This window comes from Argopecten irradians, unplaced genomic scaffold (genome assembly GCF_041381155.1).
Source record: "Argopecten irradians isolate NY unplaced genomic scaffold, Ai_NY scaffold_0086, whole genome shotgun sequence".
NCBI classification, from domain to species: Eukaryota; Metazoa; Mollusca; class Bivalvia; order Pectinida; family Pectinidae; genus Argopecten; species Argopecten irradians.
The window spans coordinates 39,339-61,519 of NW_027187553.1; the positions used below are offsets into that span (position 1 = coordinate 39,339).

At 36.4% G+C, this 22,181-nt stretch overlaps 1 protein-coding gene across 1 annotated transcript; it reads left to right on the forward strand.

Moving 5' to 3' along the window:
* Positions 1-270: 270 nt before the first annotated feature.
* LOC138311690 (uncharacterized) lies at positions 271-8,629 on the forward strand. Its single transcript, XM_069252939.1, has 4 exons — positions 271-886; positions 7,176-7,290; positions 7,605-7,768; positions 8,450-8,629. Exons 2-4 carry the CDS (start codon positions 7,199-7,201, stop codon positions 8,530-8,532), a joined length of 339 nt encoding a protein of 112 aa, XP_069109040.1. The 5' UTR covers positions 271-886; positions 7,176-7,198; the 3' UTR covers positions 8,533-8,629.
* The last annotated feature ends 13,552 nt before the right edge of the window (positions 8,630-22,181 follow it).

The following is a 22,181-nucleotide window of genomic DNA, read 5'->3' on the forward strand; positions in this document are numbered from 1 at the left end:
TCGGCTGTTTTGAGCATTGGAAAAAACGAATGGCAAGGCACAGCTGTGACGTCATGTATTCGGAAAACGTTCGCGGGACGAGCACCTGTCGGAATGTTCGCATTGACTTCTTTGGCAAAATTTCATTAATTTACGTGGAAGATAAGAAACGAAACATGAAATGTAATTGTGTGATCGATAATTAATTTAATAACACAAAATTATCCCAGTGCTAAAAATAGCATTTTAGGATTTCCCAGACGTACTTTCACTTTCTCCCTGGAACGACTACCATGTCGGCCTACATCTTCTATCAGATCATGGAATTTTCTAGACAATATCCGGATATTTTCGTGGGCATATTACCAACGCGATGTGATTTCAAAGATGGCTTCAGATTCAGATACTATGGAATTTGAGTACGATGGCAGTAGTGATGAGAGCGAGAGAGACGATCCTGTGTCAGACATGTCGGACCTGGATATGAATGATGACCTGAACGACCATTCTTTTCAGTCAGACACCGACAGCGACGACGATCCAGACACCTGCTCATCCATGGGGACCCTTGGGAGCCAGGCCAGTTCTGTGGACAACGATTTCTGAGGTGACGAACTGAAAGATGTTGACACTATGGACTTCAAAGAGACAACCGGACCCCGACATGACTTACCACATACAGCCAGTGTTTTGATGTTCTTTTTCCTTATGTTCAGCGACACTTTTTTCAGCACCATGATGGAGGAGACCAACCGTTACGCCGCCCAGAGACAGGAGACCCACCCGGACCAAGACTGGAACGACACAACCATCCCAGAGATGATGGCATTCATCGGTATGCAGATTTTGATGGGGGTTGTGTAGGTGCCAAACCTGGGTATTTACTGGTCCTCAAACCCTTTCTTAGGTAAGATAATCATTCCTATACTAAAAGAGATTTTTTTCAAAAAGTTGTATTTTGTCTACCAATGTGTACATTGTATTTATATTGTATGTAAAAATATTCTGTTGAAAACAGAGTAGTGATATTCAAGTCTAAGTGTAAAATCAAAGAAATAACCATAATTCCTTTATCAAGCTGATCATCATGTTTTCTTGTAAAAAATGAGTCAAGTGTGTACAAACTAACACCCCCACCCCCACCATTATTTTTTTCTGAAAAAAAATGAATTCGCTCAAGATTCGCTCAAGGTACATCGTTGAAAGTGTTTAATGTCACTTGTTCAGATGTATTGATAGTTCTTTCTTTACTAAAGCATAGCGTACAACGCGTACTTAGAAATTGACTTCCGGTTGCTCGATAAAATAAATATATACAATGTATATACAGTTCATTGTGATTGAAAAGTAAAACACTGTAAGGTACTTCTTCACTTTTTTTGCAGGCTTATTCCATGCTTGTTCATAGATGGTATCATCCAAGAAGATGATGTAACACATTTTAGTCTATAGTCCATACATATGTTACTATATATAATTTAGCTAGTCAGCCTTCCTATGTGAAAGAGGGTTTAAATTTAACTGGGTGCTGATGCCATGCCCTGTTTAGATTAGTTTTGAAGCTGTTGACGGATGTAGATGTGACTGTCTTTTCTGGCAAGGAATTCCAAGTGTTCACAATTCTATTGCTGAAAAAATGACCAGTTCTTTGTAATCGACGTTGTTTTTTGAATAATTTCCTGGAGTGCCCCCTTGTTATTCTTTGACCTGTTTCCTGGAAGAGCTTGTCAACATCTAGGATGTCTATTCCTTTTAGAATTTTAAATGTTTGAATAATATCCGCTCTCATCCTGCGATATTCCAGAGTAGGAAGTCCAAATCTTTTTAATCTTTCCTCATACGTAAGATCTTTTAATGCGGGTATTCTTTTTGTGGCTCTAATTTGAACATTTTCGATGGTAATTTTGTCCTTCTGAAGCATAGGAGATGTTACTGGCGTGGCAGACTTCCAGGTGTGGTCTAATGAGCGTTTTATATAAGGTCAGGAACATTTCAGGGCTCATATAGGAAAATGTTCTGAAAACAAGTCCGATCATCCTGTTTGCTTTGGTGCTGGCTTGGTTAGCATGGACTGAGAATCGAAGGGAATGGTCCATGTAGACTCCCAGATCTTTCTCTGACGACACTTTTTGTATCAGAGAGGTGGTCCCGTCCTGCTGGAGCTGGTATTGATGGTTTCCTCGAGTGGTACCTACTTCCAGATATTTGCATTTTGATATGTTCAGTTTCATCAACCAAGTTTGTGTCCATTCACACATTTTATTGATGTTATCTTGGAGATCAAGTCTATCAAGTTCAGAGTGGATTCCTTTTGACAGTTTTGTGTCATCTGCGAATAGTTGGTACAGTTTATCATATCAGGCATGTCATTCACATATACAAGAAAAAGTTTCGGTCCGAGGACATTTCCCTGGGGTACCCAGTTAGTCACCGGTAGGGAGTCAGATAAGCTTCCATTAATCTTTACTCTATGTTTAGTGTCCTCCAAAAAGTTTTTAATCCAGGCTAGTAGTTTTCCTCCAATCCCATATTGTTGTAGTTTATGCAGTAGTAATTTGTGTGACACCTTGTCAAAAGCCTTACTGAAATCTAAATATATAATGTCTACATTGCGTCCAGAGTACAAATCACTGATCCAACCCTCCATTGATTCTAGGAGCTGAGTGAGACACGATCTGCCTGACCTAAAGCCGTGTAGGTACTTTGACAGGAGATCTAGGTCATTCATATACTTCATGATCTCGTTCCGAACTAGTCTCTGCATAATTTTTGATGGGACCGACGTCAGACTAATAGGCCTATAGTTGTTGGGGTCCTTTCTTGAGCCTTTTTTGAAGATTGGATTAACTATAGTTTCTTTCCTGGATGTTGGTAGCTTACTTTGATTTAGGGTCTTTTTGAAGATTATCTGGAGAGGTTTTCTCATTACATCGGCTGTTTCGTAGATAAACTTCGGATGTAAATTGTCTGGTCCAGGTGACTTGTTGGGATTTATTTGAAGTATTGCTCTGTAGACTTTATCTTCAGTTATATCAATTGTGTCAATTTGCTCATGATGGTGTCTACATGGATATGGAGGTACAATGGCCAAATTTTCGTTTACAAAAACACTTGCAAAGAATTTGTTTAGGACGTATGCAATTTCTAAAGGGTCAGTTGTCGGCTCTCCATCAGGATTGATGCTGATCGTTGATCGTTGATTAGTTTTGGATTTTACATGTGTCCAGAAGATTTTGGGATTTGTCTTTATTTTTGTCGCCAAATCTTTTTCAAAGAGATATTTTGGTCTTTGGCATTGCTTGCTAGCCTCGTTTCTGATTTTTTGGTATTGTCGGAAGTTTTCAGGTGTTTTACAGTGAAGATACCGTTTCCAATGTTGATGTTTTTTAATGATGGTTGATCTGGCCTCTTGGTTCAATTCTTGATTTTGCTAGCAGTTTGTTCTTTGCTCACTGGTACAAGCTTTGTCCACATCTAGAGTTGAATCAAGTATTTCACAATCTATATCATGAAAGTCTCTCTTTATTTCTTCATAATTTCCTTTAAAGAAGTTGCGACGTGTTGTCTTGTTACTGGTCTTCACGGATGCAGTCTTTTAAATAATAATTTGCAGATAATTTTAAATTGAATTCCAATATGATCACTTTTTTCTAATCCTGGAGAATATTTCAGGTCCTCAATTTGTTCTTCAACTGTTGTGAAAACTAAATCTAGTGCCGATGATTTTCTCTAGAAATAGGGTTGCTGGGTTGTTTGGTCATACGAGTGACATTTTAATCCCCCAGTTAATTTCCCTGTAGTTGAAATCCCCCAGCAATAGGACACTGGTTGAATCAGATGACTCTAAGCATTCCGATGAGCTGGTTCAATCTAGTGTTGTTCTCACGAGAGCTATTTGGACTTCTGTAGACACAACAGATGAGTATTTTGTCCTTCTTGTTTAATGTTATGAGACAGGATATATATTCTTCGAAACTAATAGTGTAGCCATGAGCTTCACTGATAATAGACTGCTTGACGTAGATTGCTACTCCTCTGTGACTGTCCTTTGGGAAATGTGAATTGTAATTCTTCAGTTGATAAGATTTCTTGTCTATAGCTAATTTAGTGAACTTATGGAATATTTCGGTGAGATAGATTATGTCAGGTTGTTCTTGCTCAATGTAATTTTCTAGTTCCAATCTTTTGTCTGAAGAGAGTACATATATTTTGTATAGTAAACTTTAAGAAATTTGGTTGACTCTTCTTTCTTGTGTTGATCTTCTTTAAAACTGGTAAAACTTGCGTCCTATGTACGTTCTACTTCGGGTGACGTTGGCACATTGGTGTAATTTTCTTCCCTCTGGGGAGTTGAATAGATGAGGATAGTTTCATCATTACCGGTTGCATCCAGTAATGTGTTGTGATGGTAGGGACTATCGTCCTCGGTTTCAAAGTGACTTAGTATAGGACTAGGTGGCTTAGACGTGCTAATTCTTGCCTATCCATCGTTGTCGATCCGACCTCTTTGGTAAGTTTTTGCCTTGTGTCTTCAGCTTTTACACAACCTGTCTTAGGTAAGTTATTTTGAGATACTACTGCAGCTTTAGATCTTAGTGGGCCTCGAGTCGGAGCAATCCCCATACATCGAATTACCACCTGACCTCAGCATGGGAGTTATCTCTGTATATTGTTCTTCAGTTGTGGGCACTTTTGGCGATGTTTGGTCAGATCTTTCTCTTTTTTCTTTCCTTTCTCTCCTTTGTTCCTGAGTTAGATCTTTTGGAAGAATGGTACGTTTTAGGCTATCAGGGACTAAATCTTTGATGTGTCTTGCTTTTTCAAGCAATGTTTTTCGCTGTTTCTTTTTGTTTAGGACGGCAACAAGTGGTCTGATTACTCCCTGTTTGCTTTTTCCCATTCTGAAATGGGCAAGTAACTCCAGCTCTTGTATTTCTAGCCTTCTGGAAATAAGCCTGATTGTTTTCTCATCTTTTTCTTTATTTTCTTTGGGTGTTTCATGAGTCTGCTCTGGCACATTGAATAGTATGATGTTGTTACTCTTTTGTTTCCTTTCTTCCACCTCTTTGTATCTTGCGTCTACTTTAGAATTGATGCTGCATGTTACCGCTTTCTCTATATCTTCTTTCAGTTTGCTCACCTCTTTTTCTATTTGTAGTGGTGTCTGTTTTTCTATTACAGTGATCCGCGTCTCGACATCACTTAGTCGCTTCTCATTAGATATAACTAATTCCTCATGGAGTTATCAATGTCTTGTAGTGTTGGTTGAATCTTGCTACAGGGTTTGCAGTTAAAAAAGATGTGCCTGCCATGCTATTGCTTGCCAGGAGATTATACACTTCTTCTGGATATCCTGTACAATGTTGACAGAACTGAAGTCCACAGCATTCGCATTTAACATATCTGGAGTTGGGTATCAATTGTTTGTCACATTTGCCACAACATTCAGGTCCTGATGGGTCCCTCCTCCTTTTATTCACTTGGTAGGATTGAGGAGGAAAATTCTCATCAAGGCCACCACTATCCATCTTGGTTGACGAAACAGATGGATGTTCAAGATATATGAAGCAGGGATGAGAGGGTCACATACAGTTTTCGTTGACTAGCACTACTATTATTCTTCTCAGCCAATATTCCGATAATGTTTTTCCTGGGTAGACGCCGTCCCTCAGTAGGTTATAAGAAACTTTTAGAGTTGATTTTGATTTGTTATATTTTCTAGAAGTGCGCATATCCTCTGTGAATTCTGGGGCCGGAATTCAAAATGATTCGTTTAGGGATCGAATACCGTTATTTAACTGTTCGATTCTTTCTTCAAGGATTTTGTTGTTATCTTTGAATATATCACTATTGTGGTGGCCTTTACTACGATTCCAAACCTCAATTGAGCAGAAGGGGCACTACAGAATGACTAGTTTTAGCCGGTCACCGTGACGGTTAAGTAGAGGTCTCAGTCTCTCGAAGGAGTCCAGTAAAGTTTGGGGATCATTGTTGTCATTTAAGTCTATGAATTTGTTCACTTTGCGAGTGAGGTCGCAAGTCCCCGTCCATATAGCCAATAATATAGTTCCATATGTTGTGATAAGGGAATCAATATTTTCTAGCACAAAATTTACTAGATAATTCGTCCCTTTCCCAGGTTTCACGAACCATTTGATATTTTTCTCCACTGTGTTTTTACACTGTTGTTGTAGTTGTCTCCCTTTGCTGTCAGACACAATGACAATTTGGCGGGACATATGATCTAGATTAGCTATCTCATCCTCAGTTCTTTGTAGATACTTTGCTAGTCTATTAGCACTCATGGGGTGATAAGGTTTGTAAAGTATCAACAAATATCAAAATGCACATCCATACTCACAGTTTAACTCGTTGTGACTAAGTTGAGAAATCGTGGAACGCCGCTAGTCTATTAGCACTCATGGGGTGATAAAGGTTTGTAAAGTCTCAACACAAATATCAAAAATGCACATCCATACTCACAGTTTAACTCGTTGTGACTAAGTTGAGAAATCGTGGAACGCCATTACATAACACCGATCACTCATCTCCGTCTCCTAAAGTTTAAGAACTCAATTACATCATAGCAACACACGATCACTTTCTGGGATAAAGAGTTGAAAGGCTATATATACAATTGTTATTTTCTGCCATTGTTGGGGATGTTACCCAATGGAAAACGTGGAAATTCCTCATAAACTTGTCCGATAATTGTCGCTGAGATTTTTTTCATTCCTCCATTGATGCGCGCGCAACCGGAAGTATGCATATAAAATAATATGCAAATAGCCATTTATATATAGGCCCATTGCATGTGTACACATTCGAAAACATGTTCATGTGTTAATTACTTGTATGTAGGCATATGTACATGTAATATATATCTATTAACATAGAATAAGATACATTTTTTGTCATTTTAATATACAAGTATTTGATGTTACCGCATTTAACCCAATAAAAGTCCTGTCCCTTCATGTACATGAACCCCTCTCCCTTTTGAGACCTCAAGTTTTTTACATGTACTTCACAGCTATGAAATGCAGACTGACAATATAAAGCAATTTTTTTGCAATTTGATTTGTGGTTTAGTTTGTGAAACAATATATTACACCTAGTATTCTACACCCTCACAATTAATTACATACCGTAAATGGCAATATATGATTATAATTCATTTCAATATTGTTTCTTAGTCAATACAGGATTTCAGAGGGTGATGAGCCGGAACAGATTTCAGGACTTGCAGCGATATTTCCACCTGCGTGACAACAGCACGCAACCTCCTCGTGGTGATCCAAATTATGATAGGTACTAATAAATTGAAATAATATACATTTAGTATTTAATTTTTTGTTATATTGAAAACTGATATAGAATAAAAAAATCTATATTTATAAGATGGTTTGAGTGACGTATCTTAGCTATACTACTACATTTTCTGTATTTAATAATTGAAAACACTAATTTTATTTCATTTCAGAGTTAATCCATGTACTGTAGTAAAATACACTGGCAATATTCTTATGAATATGAATATGGAATATGAAAAAATGAATGTATCTGAAAGTTAAGATACAATTTATTTTGTCTTTTGTCTTAATAATATCTTATCTCTCGAACAGATTGAACAAAGTTCGACCAGTGATTGACATAGCCAGAGCCAACTTCCGGGAGAGATACCAGCCAGGACAGCACCAGACCGTTGATGAGGGTATGGTCAAGTACAAGGGGACAATACTTCGCCAAACATTACATGCCAGCGAAGCCAGTCAAGCGAGGATTCAAGGTAATAATGACAAAGAAAAATTCATCAAAGCCATATGCAAGATAACTTTTACACTTTAATTTCAGATATCATTTTTATTATAGGAATAAGTCAACATGTAAATGGTGCACCAGACATGGAGAGAAAAGACGTCGGGAAACACGCTTTGGTTGCCAGTTGTGTGATGTGTCAGGGGGCTTGTTTCACATCATATCATACTGAAAATAACATGGCGTCTTCCTAAACTGTCAAACAATATCCTTTTCAAACCATTTAATTGTATCCTTACACCCCTGTTAAATTTTGTTAGGTTTATATAAATAGTAATTCTTGGTTCCTTTCCTAATCCATATTAACATTATAGGATTTTTTCTTCAATGGAACTTAATTTGTTTTAACAGTTATTGAAATTACACTATACAAATAATCATTGATATAAATATTTTCAAGTTTTCAGGTATTAGATTCAAAAGTTAATACATGTTCTCAAAGTTTGATATATGGAATTGAATTTTAGAAATTTTCTTTTACTAAATAAGCTTTATTTGAAAATAGTCTGCGAATTTCTTTATATAATATACTTGTAATATCGGTGTTCTCAATCACTTGTACATAAGTTTTTTTTTTAATATATGACACTGATATTAAATTGCAATAACATGCAAACATTTTTTGATTTTGTACTAAATCTTTTTTTTACAGATCTATGCAAGCCTTCAACACAGAGCCGTACTTCAGATGGACTGATATCATTACACTGTGATTCTACATGTACCAATGACTGAGGACATTTCCAATATTCTCGTGGGTTATACGAGAATATTGGAAATGTGTGTTTACCCCGGGTACTCCGGTTTCCTCCCACTTGAAGATACCCCAACTATAAATATGATAAATACCATTTATAGAATAAATAAATTTCATGCATATCTTGCCAATCTTTATCTTGTGATTTGTTGCTGTGATAAAACATGAGGTCATAACTGTCATTTCCGAGACAGTATAAAACTCACAAAACATGAAAAGTCAGTATTGAAGAAACCGATTAATATGCATCTTATTCAACAAAGAAAATAATAATTACTATTGTTGTTTATTTGTATTTTTAAAAACACATTCACATTTTTTCTGATAGATCATGGTGATAGTCTCTGTTTGTACATTTTATAGATGTACCCACGAAAGAAAAACATATCACTCAGCATTGGAGCTTACGTGCCCCAGAAAACGCATTATTTTATATTATTGTGAAAAAAAGAGGTTGTATCCATGGCAACCTTGTTTTTAATTAAATAACAAATAATTTATTGCATGAATTGTCAATTCTGGCTATTCTGATTTGTGTTGAAAAGTACATAAAAAATACTTTGTGCTTACAATGAACAGAAAATATGTCAACACAAGGTAAACTTAGTAAAAAGTACGTGTGATCTTCATTTTGAAAGGTGGTTGCTATGGTAACATAAAAAATGAAGAAGAAGAAAATATTTCAGTAATTTGAACATGTATTGTCTCTTTTATGTGTGTATGCTGATAAGTGTTACACATATTGTATCCAATTCCGAGTAACATCAATAAAATCAGCAGTGTAAGAAAACGAAATTTCAAAACTAACAAAAACCATCGGTTTCTATAGAGTGTTAGTGTCCTTAGAAACGGACAAAACCAGACAACAGACAGGGTTGTTAAGCATAAAAGGGATAACCCTCTAGCAAATAAATAAAAAAACTCTGCATTTGTATAGACATTGTAAGGCATTTAATTTGCTTCTAACCCTTTTTATTGGTTGATTTATACCTTTTTAAAGAAATATGCATGTTCCGGTTGCCATGGTAACTTCATGAAAACACAAAAATTGAAATTTACAATAGAATTGAATAGGTCGTGAACTCTAGTTTCTAAATATATATGGGTTGTTTACCAAAATTATTTAACGGAAAATGGAGAAAAAATGCATTGAAATAAAAGTAGCATTTTTTGCCAATCCCCCCAAAAATTCTTGGGAGTTAAGGGGTTAAGGAAAGGTGGGGTTACAAAATCTGCCTACGCTCCGATTTTTTCTTTCTTTCAAATTTTGCACTGTTAAAGGACTAGGTATATAACTACTTTATATGCGCTTTTTATCTATTTCGTATTTGAAAGGGCCTAAAATGAGGTGTTATGGTCTTTCATTGTTGACTCGGGGAATTGATAAATGTATGTCGTCGCTTAGCTGCGAGGTAGAAAACAGACCATCTGCTTTTCATAACTCTTTATTTTCCTCCTTTTGGAGAGCTCCTCACAAGGGGAGAGAACACATAATACACAGTGACACAACACATCACAATACAAAGATAATATTACACAGTGGATGGTGAATATATATATCATATATACTACATCCCCCCGACAAAACAAAATTGGTTCCCAATTTTTAAGATAAAATGTGGCAAATCAAAGAATTTGATATGATACAAATAATTACTATTAACCAAATTAGTATCAATGTGAATTATGAAAATGTGAAAGTTCTATTAAATCTTACTCAAAGTTTTACGTATTACGTGTATCAACGTTAAACTTTCGAAAACTTGGAAGTGTTCATATGCAAAACATATCGGAAACAATCATTCTAAATACACTGTTTGTACATCTAAATATCAGTATGACAGATTGAGAATACCTTTAATTACCAAGTGAATTGCCATTGTAATTAAATGTATTCTCAATCTGTAACAGGTGTCAATTTATACGTGAATAGGGTAACGCACTGGAATATTCATCACTGCACATCCTATATCATATTTTGGAAATTACTGTTCCATGATGTATCTAAATATTTCACTGATAATCTGTTCGTGAAGTATGTCCGTCGCTGACCGATATTTTACATTTGCTGGATTTTCCTGTCAGAAAGGAATAAAGGTCCTTGGAATCTACGTAACATATTTCTTCGGATTTACATTGCGGTGTTGTGGCTTTAGATGTCCTCTGGTGTAACCTTTCCTGGAATTTTCCTTCAGGTGGTGATCTCTGAGGAAGTAGCTCTCGACAATGAGGTTGTGTGTCACACTTGGAATCACACTAGCTGGAGCTTTTACCTTAACAAATTCCGACTTTCACAGCTAACTCAACTGTCTGTTTCATCACTGAAGACTTGGACTTCTGAGGTATCACATCAGCTGATGATTCCTGTTTGCATGTGTTTACACTAGCACTTTCCAAACATTTCTTTAAATGTTTGTTTCACCACTTTTTGGCTCTCTGTCTATCATGCCGTTTCTGAGATGGGGATTTGGACGGAGTGTTTAGCTTTCTTTAAATTCCGACGTTCTGTAAATGTACATGTCAACTGTTTGGTAGAGGATGTTGAATGACATTGCCGTTTTTCAGGTTTTTCCTATTTAGAGTTACCTCCCCTACATTATCATGGAGCGAAAACGAGCATTTCAAATTTGGAAAGTCCAAATCAAAGGGCTCTAAAATCCTCATTACATTAGTAGGAATCATTCTGAATTCAAGTGTTCAGATAAAATATTCAATTTTTAATATTAAATCATCATTTCGATAAAATAAAGCATCCTAATATCTGACATTTTCACGCCACGTGGTCGACCCATGGGCGGCCACACAAAAAAACGTTTACTGCACAAGTCATATATTTCGTATCAAACACCTACTTGAAATACTTGGATTTGCCACCATGTCTTATTTCATTGCTGACTATAATATCCCGCCATTTTGAAATAAATTCGAAGAAATCCACGGCTGAAAGTCAATTTTTCATACATGAAAAATTACGTGATATTTTCATCAAACATTCCGTTGATTGCATCTTTTATAGTAAAATCAGTCAAGTTATTGAAAAAAAATGTTATAATTTTACCGAGGAGATAGAAATTTTGTTGTTGCCGTGACGTCACGAGGCTTAATTGCATGGGTAGCCATGCAATACAGCCTCAGGCGGCATGAGTGTATTGCCCTAGACCAGCCAGTATTACACCCGTAGGTATGAAAGAAATATATCATATATATTACAGTTGTTTTCTAACAATACTTTGGGTATGTGGCAAGGGGACCCCTTGTGTCCACCTTTTGAACACATTTTTTATTTTTTAAATTATTTTTCTTAATAAAAGATACTTCATGCTTCATTTTATACCCATTTATTATGATATTTACTAATTATTTTGACTACAAATTGATTTTTATAAGCAAACATTTTCAAATTTTTGACAGGATGAAAATTGAGGATATGTATTAAAGATGCTCCACCGCCGACAGAGCATAAAATGATATTCATTAGGCCGGGATCTAGGGGGGGTCTACGTGCACCCCCCCCACAACTTAACGAACCAAGGTTTTTCTGAAGCCTTATGACCCACTGATAACGAAATCGAGAGGTAACATTGTATAAACTGGGATGAACTTCCGGTTATGACGTCATCAAGATGGCCGCCATCTCGTATTTCACTAAAGATTGAAAAATAGTCATAACATTGACATTTTTCAACCGAAGAAGACAAATGAGGCATCAATAGAACAACAAATACATATAAGGACCATATATTCCAATATATGTAGCTATTTCTACGCAGGAAATGAAAAAATCGGATTTTAAGCTCAAAAATGGTAATTTTTTAGCAAATTTTTCATATTTGGCTTGACGCAGCAAAAATGTTTGTCAACAGCAAACTATTATTTCTAATCAGTTATTTGACCTCTTATCAATCAGTAAAAACAACACCAACAAAAAAACAATGTTAACATTGTATAAGCTCCGGTTATGACGTCATCAAGATGGCCGCCATCTCGAATTTCACTAACAATTGAAAAATAGTCATAGCATGAACATTTCTCAACCGAAGTAGACAAATGAGGTATCAAAATGATCATAATAGAACATCAAATTCATATCGGGACCATATAATCCAATATATGTAGTGATTTCTACGCAGGAAATGAAAAAATAGGATTTTAAGCTCAAAAATGATAATTTTTTAGCAAATTTTTCATATTTGGCTTTACGCAGCTGTAATTGTTTCCCAACAAGAAACTATTATTCGTAAACAGTTATTTGACCTCTTATCAATTAGTAAAAACAACAACAACAAAAATATATAGAAATTCAAAAGAGAATGATTGTTATACCATCATTTGGTTTACAAAACATCACCGGGTGCGTATACAGGGTACATGATTGCTGTTTTTTTTCCAACCGCTGACACTACAGTTTCCGGATGTCTTAGAACTTCCTGAAGATAACATTGGCAATTGACGATCCATATCTTAACACATTTGAATTTTAAGGTGGCTTAATATCTAAGTGGGACTTGACAATTTCCTAACAAAATCCATTTTCGTGTTCGAAAGTTTGTAGACTAGTAGCGTCTCAAGATGAATTTTTTACTGCACAACGCCAACTAATAGGGTATCAAATTAAAACTGAAGAAAGCATTTGTTTCCGTTAATACCACGACACTTTCCGAAATTTGTTTCTTTTAGAAATAGCGCATCCACTGTTAACTTTATTTGTCTGTGTGTAACGTAAGGAAATGTCAGATGGTTACTGCAGTATCACATATTTCTTTCAATAGTTCTTAATGATAAGCATTATCTTTGTGCGTGCTTTCTCGCCAGAGTGTCGATGAGCTGATGAGCTGATGTGACATTACATTACCGGTTTACCATCGTGGTTCTAACTTCTCAACCGTCCATGGCCAGAGGTAACATCAAGAACATCGGGTTCGCGGATGTTGGAGCTCATCCTGTTTTCAACCTAGTGATTGACATATCGTATATGATGTTCCAGACCTCTCCGGTAGGATGGAAAAGACACCAGAGCCACATTCTGCGAAGGGTTGAGTTGCATCTCCTTAATTCGTATGAAGCACAATTCCTCATTCTTGTGAACCCTCAGTGACCATAGATGACACAGGTGAATTATTTGAGGTCATAAATGAGGTCTACAGTGAAGTTCCTCTCTTTGCCAAGTCTGGAGAGCACTGTAGAAAACTTTTTCTGGAGAGTTTTCAATGGTGTATCCACGCATACACCAGATGCGACACAACCAGTACCTTCAAGGGACATGGGAAAGTCTGACCAATGAAAAACATTTAACATTAATGACCTCATTAAAGACCTCGAGGATATCAACTGTGCCATCTATAGTCGCACGAGTGTCCACAAGGTTGATGAATGGTGCTTGAATCATTCCACCATTCGAAGAATCTGGATCTGGTGTAATTTCCTGAGAAGTCTGAAACAGCATATACGATATGTTAGAATCTGAAGGAGATCCCACATCCCTGAACCTGTTGTTCCTGATATAAACTCTGGCCATGGATGGGCCATGAAAGATGACAGGCTAGAACACCACTGGTAATGTAGTGTCACATCATCTCATCGACATCGAAGACGACGCTCTGGCTTTCGACGAATTGGATACTGATATCTCGATTACTCTGATTTGGACTGCATGTACCAGCTACCAGACATGCCGAGTCACGTCAGAGGATAGTGCAGTGAGGTGGGAAAGCATGCACAATGATAATGGTTATAATTGAGAACCAGTGAAAGAAATATGTGACATTGTGGTAACTATCTGACATTTTGCTAATAATATGCATAGGAAATAAACGAAACTGTGACTTGTCCTACCCGAGGCTAGATATTCTGTCAACTTTACATTCATGTTTCCTACTTATAAATCGTCAATAGTCAAACTTATTTAAGGAACTTGTAATACACCAGGAAACTGTAGTGTCAGCGGTTTGGAGTTAGAAAAATAGCATATACCCAGTATACGCACCCGGTGATGTTTTGTAAACTTAATGATGGTATAACAATAATTCTTTTTTGTATCTCTATATATTTTATTGTTTTTTTACTGAGTGATTAGAGGTCAAATAACTGTTTACGAATAATAGTTTCTTGTTGGGAAACAATTATAGCTGCGTAAAGCCAAATATGAAAAATTTGCTAAAAAATTATCATTTTTGAGCTTAAAATCCTATTTTTTCATTTTCCTGCGTAGAAATCACTACATATATTGGATTATATGGTCCCGATATGAATTTGATGTTCTATCATGATCATTTTGATACCTCATTTGTCTACTTCGGTTGAAAAATGTTAATGCTATGACTATTTTTCAATTGTTAGTGAAATTCGAGATGGCGGCCATCTTGATGACGTCATAACCGGAGCTTATACAATGTTAACATTGTTTTTTTTGTTGGTGTTGTTTTTACTGATTGATAAGAGGTCAAATAACTGATTAGAAATAATAGTTTGCTGTTGGCAAACATTTTTGCTGCGTCAAGCCAAATATGAAAAATTTGCTAAAAAATTACCATTTTTGAGCTTAAAATCCGATTTTTTCATTTCCTGCGTAGAAATAGCTACATATATTGGAATATATGGTCCTGATATGTATTTGTTGTTCTATTGTGGTCATTTTGATGCCTCATTTGTCTTCTTCGGTTGAAAAATGTCAATGTTATGACTATTTTTCAATCTTTAGTGAAATACGAGATGGCGGCCATCTTGATGACGTCATAACCGGAAGTTCATCCCAGTTTATACAATGTTACCTCTCGATTTCGTTATCAGTGGGTCATAAGGCTTCAGAAAAACCTTGGTTCGTTAAGTTGTGGGGGGGGTGCACGTAGACCCCCCCTAGATCCCGGCCTACATCATTTGAAACAATAATTGGTTGTTTAATCGTGTATATATTTATGCCTAATTAACACAAGAAAAAAATTAACAGAAAATAATTTATTTCGCCTTTGGTGCATGCGCAATCATTACTTCATTCTATATTAGGATATAGTGCCAAGGAAATTTTTTCGGGATGCAATGAAATTATTTTTCATATTTTTAACTTGAATTAAATCAGAAGCTTTAAACTTTTCAATGGTGGTAATGATGTAAGTAGTAAGTAACTTTTGTAACTGAAGAAAAATACTAAATTAATCTGGTCTGTTTTTGATAGTGAAAAAATACCATTTGTCAGCGGTGTGGAGCATCTTTAAAGGGACTAAATCATGTAATAAAAGATATAAAAAAAGTATATAGAACTAAAAATAATTGTAAGAGTTTGTTTACACTTAGTGGAGTAAAAGCTGTATTTCATGTAAATTTTCGCCAGTCTCATCGTGTAGAAACTTGTCACAAACACAGAACAATGTAGGCGTGAATATGATGGTTGCTTATAACTACGAATGATCGGTGTAGATCCACTGGAAAAACTCATCCTCAGATAGACTATTGACATAGCGGTTTAAATGTCGCGTAATGTTGCGCAGATCGGAAATATCATACCGTTTTTGTGGACAAGAACCGCCACAGTCGATACAGCATGTTTCAAAACATTATCGGGTAATAGAGGAGGAAAAATCGACACGTTGCATCACTTGTGACCCGACATCGATGAATGACCCGTATAGTTATCGGAATATCACCCGGAGCATAGTATAAACGTGGTCAATATCGGTAATATACCCGTTGGTGAAGATCGGAATAGATCGGAACAGTGTTCGGATACTTCCGAACTGTGTTTAGTAAACGTTTACACGCGTTACAGAACTATCAATATTTTAATTTAATTGTTTAATAACTTTGCGAATACGAACTTTACAAAAGTCGGTAAATATTTTAAAGTTTAAAGCTTAGAGAGGCAGAGAAAAATATGTAGAACACTTTAAATATTTTTTTTCAAGGCAAAAAAATACAACAAGTCAAAAACCATACAACTTTAATAACAAAATTTAAAAGTTTGTATAAACCATTTTGTTCAAAATGGAGAAAAACAGAAATAAATAGAAACGACTTAGACAGTATTTTATATTATTATTATCTTTCGGCGAGGGTAAAACAATCCCTATTAGTGGGGAAGGAGAAATAGGTTCCCATGTACCCCTCTGGCAGTTTTTCGAAACATGGTTTTTTAGGACGGTATGTTGTCCAAGTTTCATTTTATGCTTGTTGCCATTGACAACTAATGTCCCATGGGGGTCATATGGCGGCCATCTTAGATTTCAGATATCAAAAATGGCCAAAATGACACATTCGCATATATGCGCATAGATAGATAACCAGACAACATTCACAGGCAAATAAACACATTTTTTTGATATGATTGAAACATGCTGAATACGATTAAATAATAATAATGACGTTACGTCTTCTCATTTTAATGAAATGACGGGGAAAACAATGAAATTTTCAGCTTTTTTCCCCTAAAAAATCGATAACTGTCATAATTTTTATCACAAGTAAAAAAAATTGATGGGCAAATGACCTTGTAACAGTCATTTCGAATTGCACTAACCCTTGTGTAAACACATGTGTTCATAAAATATATATCGCATGAGTGAGGTGGAAAAAAAATAGAGGGAACCCCCCACCCCCACACCGAAAGAAAATGCAGAAGACAAAAATTGAAAAACAAAAAATAAAATTAAATAAATTAAAACTCCAAATATTCTGTCAACCTATTGTAACAGATATTCTGAATTGAACTGACTCTTGTCTAAACATTTGTGCATTATAAAAGGATATATTTATGGTTCTTTGCAGAAGAAGCGAGATGATGACCTCCAACCCCCTCCCCAATAATTTAAAAAAAAAGTATACAAGATATTCCCTGATCCAGTTTGTATCCAAAGGCTAGTTCATAGTTTTATCCATAATTCAGGCAGTTCCCAATAACTGTAATAATTTATTTGTTTTTTACTGAAAAAACAACTCTGGGTTCGAACTATTCTCCAATTTTGGATATTAGGCCATGGGCTAGGAGGGTCCCACATGCACCCCCCCCCCCAAACCTCCGAACCAATATTTTTCTTAACCCTTATGACCCACTGATCACAAATCAAAATGTTAACATTGCATAAGTTGGGATGAACTTCCGGTTATGACGTCATCAAGATGGCCGCCATCTCAATTTTCACTAAAAAAATGAAAAATAGTCATAACATTGACATTTTTCAACCGAAGTAGACAAATGAGGCATCAAAATTACCACAATAGAACACGAAAAACACATCAGGACCAAATAAAATAACCAAATATATGTAGTGAGTTTTACGCAGGAAGTGAAAAAAAATAGGAGTTTATGCTCAAAAAATGGTAATTTTTTAGTAAATTTTTCATATTTTGCTTGACGCAACAAAAACGTTTTCCAACCGCAAAACTATTATTTCTAATTAGTTTTTTGTCCACTTCTAAATCAGTTTAAACAAAATCAAGAAAAAAAAACAATGTTAACATTGTATAAGTTCCGGTTATGACGTCATCAAGATGGCCGCCATCACGAATTTCACTAAAAATGAAAAATATTCATAACATTGACATTTTTCAACTGAAGTAGACAAATGAGGTATCAAAATGACCACAATAGAACAACAAATACATATCAGTACCTAATCATCCAATATATGTAGCGATTTGTACGTAGGAAATGAAAAAAAATAAGATTTTTAAGCTCAAAAATGGTAAATTTTTCAGCAAATTTTTCATATTTGTCTTCATGAAGCAAAAATGTTTTCCAACAATTATTATTGATCGTAATCAGTTATTTGATCTCTTGTCAATGAGTAAAAACAACAACAAAATATATAGAAATGCAAAAAAGAATTATTGTTATACCATCATTTGGTTTACAAAGCATCACCGTTTGCGTATACAGGTCATATGATAGTGTATTTTTCCCAAACCGCCGAGACTACAGTTTCCTGGTGTCTTAGAATTTCCTGAATATAAAAGTGGCTATTGAAAATTTAAATCTTAACAAAGAATTTTAGGTTGGCTGAATATCTAAGTGGGACTTCAAAATAATTCACTTTTATGTTCGAAATGTTGTACACTAGTAGCGTCTCAAGCTGAACTATTACAGCTAAAAATGCCAACTAATAGCTATATGGTATCAAATTAAAAACTGAGGTAATTCTGTCATACCGTAAATACCATGACACTTTCCGCGAAACGTTTTGTGCCTTTTAGAATGAGCACATCCAGTGTTATTTCCTGTGTATAATGTCAGGAAATGTCATATGGTTACTTAACAGTGTCACACATTTCTTTCACTAGTTCTTTGTCTTCGATAGCGATGAGCTGATGAGTGATGAGCTGATGTGACATTACATTACCGGGTTGTCATCGTGGTTGTAGCTTGTAAACCGTCCATGGCCAGAGTTAACATAAGAAACATCAGTGTCATGTAGGAGCTCTTCCTGTTTCCAACCTAGTGATTCAAATATCGTATATGATGTTCCAGACTATCAGATCCACATTCTGCGAAGGTTTGAGCTGGTTTCTCCTTATTTCGTATGAAGCACAATTCCTCATTTCTTGTGAACCTTCAGTGACCTTAGATGGCACAGGTGGATTCTTTGAGGTCATAAATGAGGTCTGCAGTGAAGTTCCACTATTCTAATTAGTCATTAATGAATGGTACTTCATACAAATTATGGAGCTATGTGCTAAGGAGAACCAATTCCACTATTCGAATAATGTGGATCTGGTGTAGTTTCCATTATGCCGAAGAAGTCTGGAAAAGTATATACGATATGTTAGAATCTGAGGGAGATCCCACATCTCCGAACCTATTGTTCCTGATATGAACTCTGGCCAAGGATGGGTTATGAAAGATGACAGGCTAGAACAACACTGGTAATGTACTGTCACATCAGCTCATCGACAGTGAAGACAACGCTATGGCTTTCGACGAATTTGATACTGATATCTCGATTATTCTGATAATTTGGACTACCAGCTACCAGACATACCGAGTCTCTTCAGTGGATGGAGCAGTGAGGCGAGATAGCACGTACAATGATAATGGTTATCATTAAGAACCAGTGAAAGAAATATGTAACACTGTAGAGTAACCATCTAACATTTTGCCTATGCGATGCATAGGAAATAAACAATGAATTTTCTCATTTTCAAAGACACAAACGTTCTGGACATGATATAAACAGAAACACAGGCTAATATAGGTTACATTTGTTACTCTATCAGTAGGTGTTGTGCTGTAATAATTATTTTTGAGACGATGGTCAGCGTCAGCGGTTTCGAGTTCGAAAAATAGCATATGCCCATTATACGCACCTGGTGATGTTTTGTAAACCTAATGAGGGTATAACAATAATTATCTTTTGCATTTCTATATATTTTAATTTTTGTTGGTGTTTTCATTGATTTATTGATTGATAAGAGATCAGATAACTGATTACGAATAATGATTTGTTGTTGGGAAAACATGTTTGCTGCATGAAGACAAATATGAAAAATTTGTTGAAAAATTACCATTTTTGAGTTAAAAATCTTATTTTTTCATTTCCTACGTACAAATTGGTACATATATTGGATGTTTTGGTCCTGATATGTATTTGTTGTTCTATTGTGGTCATTTTGATACCTCATTTGTCGACTTCAGTTGAAAAATGTCAATGTTATGAATATTTTTCATTTTTAGTGAAATTCGTGATGGCGGCCATCTTGATGACGTCATAACCGGAACTTATACAATGTTAACATTGTTTTTTTTCTTGTTTTTGTTTAAACTGATTTATAAGTGGACACAAAACTAATTAGAAATAATAGTTTGCGGTTGGAAAACGTTTTTGTTGCGTCAAGCAAAATATGAAAAATTTACTAAAAAATTACCATTTTTGAGCTTAAACTCCTATTTTTTTTCACTTCCTGCGTAAAAATCACTACACATATATTTGGTTATTTGGTCCTGATGTGTTTTTCGTGTTCTATTGTGGTCATTTTGATGCCTCATTTGTCTACTTCGGTTGAAAAATGTCAATGTTATGACTATTTTTCATTTTTTTAGTGAAATTTGAGATGGCGGCCATCTTGATGACGTCATAACCGAAGTTCATCCCAACTTATGCAATGTTAACATTTTGATTTGTGATCAGTGGGTCATAAGGGTTAAGAAAAATATTGGTTCGGAGGTTTTGGGGGGGTGCATGTGGGACCCTCCTAGCCCATGGCCTAATACCTCCCCTTGAAAAAGGTGTGTACCAGGGTGTTGCCTGCTCGCATAAGTTAAAAACTACAAATACATATAATATCTGCTGAGGAGGAACAGTCAACAAAACTGGAGCGCCAAGAACGTGATCTATGGGAAACAGGTCTAATTTGAGAATGCATGCAGGACAGAGGAACCGTTAGGTAAAAGTCATGAAAGTAGTCTGGACCACGAGCCCGCACAAAGGCACGGCCGACCATGATGTCCTGGAACCAAGTACCCTCATTAGTGTGGGAGCCAAAAGAAGCCGCAAGTGGCTCTAACCTCATCGGGCCATCTCTTGCCCCCCCCGCCCCACTTGCTTTCTCCACCAGATTGATAAATTAGATCTGCTCATAAGCACAGCGTCCTGGACATATCATTCTGGTGACGGTACTGGGAGGAGAAAAATCACTGCTGACACTGTTATATGGAGCATGATGAGATTGATATCATCGCAGCCCTTGTTTTGAGATCAGATGGAAAGCACCTAAGCGTCGGACTGGGAGGGGGGGTGTGGTGGGGGGGGGGAGGGGGGGACTGTGAACGACAGACTGATGTCATTTTCTAAGTCTTCGGACTCAATAGAGATTTGTGTAATCCTTTTTACCAAAAATGGTGTCAGGATATCTCGCAGATAGCTGATCTCTAGACGCCGAGTAATAAATAACGAGCTAGCTATGATCTATATGACGCAGTATCCATCAGGAGATGTACTGGGAGCGAGGAAATCATGGTGCCCCCTGTTTAATGGGCAAAGAATTAGATAAATCGGCCTGGCCTTGTTTTATCAGAAGGGAAACACGCTAAAGGCGTTCAGGATCATGTGGAGTATGGAGATAACATCGCTGCAGCTATATATGCCTCAGAAGGAGAGAAGATCTAGTGAGATATAGAAATGTGGATGATTCACGAGTCTCCTACGGCCTGAGGACTCAAAAGCATAAGCAGAGGACAGTCGATAATGTTGTGTGAAAAATATGACATTATTGGACCTTGTGCCCCCTTGAGGAGAGACCGACACCAAAGTGTCTTCCCTTTCACAGTAACACAAGTGATTAGATGCCACTGTGGAGCTAACTGGCCGTACCCTAGGGGCGGGTCCAGACTGAACCACCTAAGCAAGGCAGAAAGAGTTGATAGGACTCTCTAACTCTGATCTACCTATGAGGAATACAGGTACACTGGAAATAAGCCACTGCGATAGCCTAGCAATGTGTGTGTACTAAAGGCAAGTTTGCGTTTCCTGAAACAAATAGAGTATGGGAATCCGCAATCAGCTGGTGCAGAGGCTTTGACATGATGGCTCTCTTATTATCTGTTCGATCTACCACCAATCACAGACAATCTTCCCATGACTGTAGACGAAGGCAGGTGAGGAAGACCTATTGATCGGGCGATGCGAGCTGACATGTCTTAAGAAAA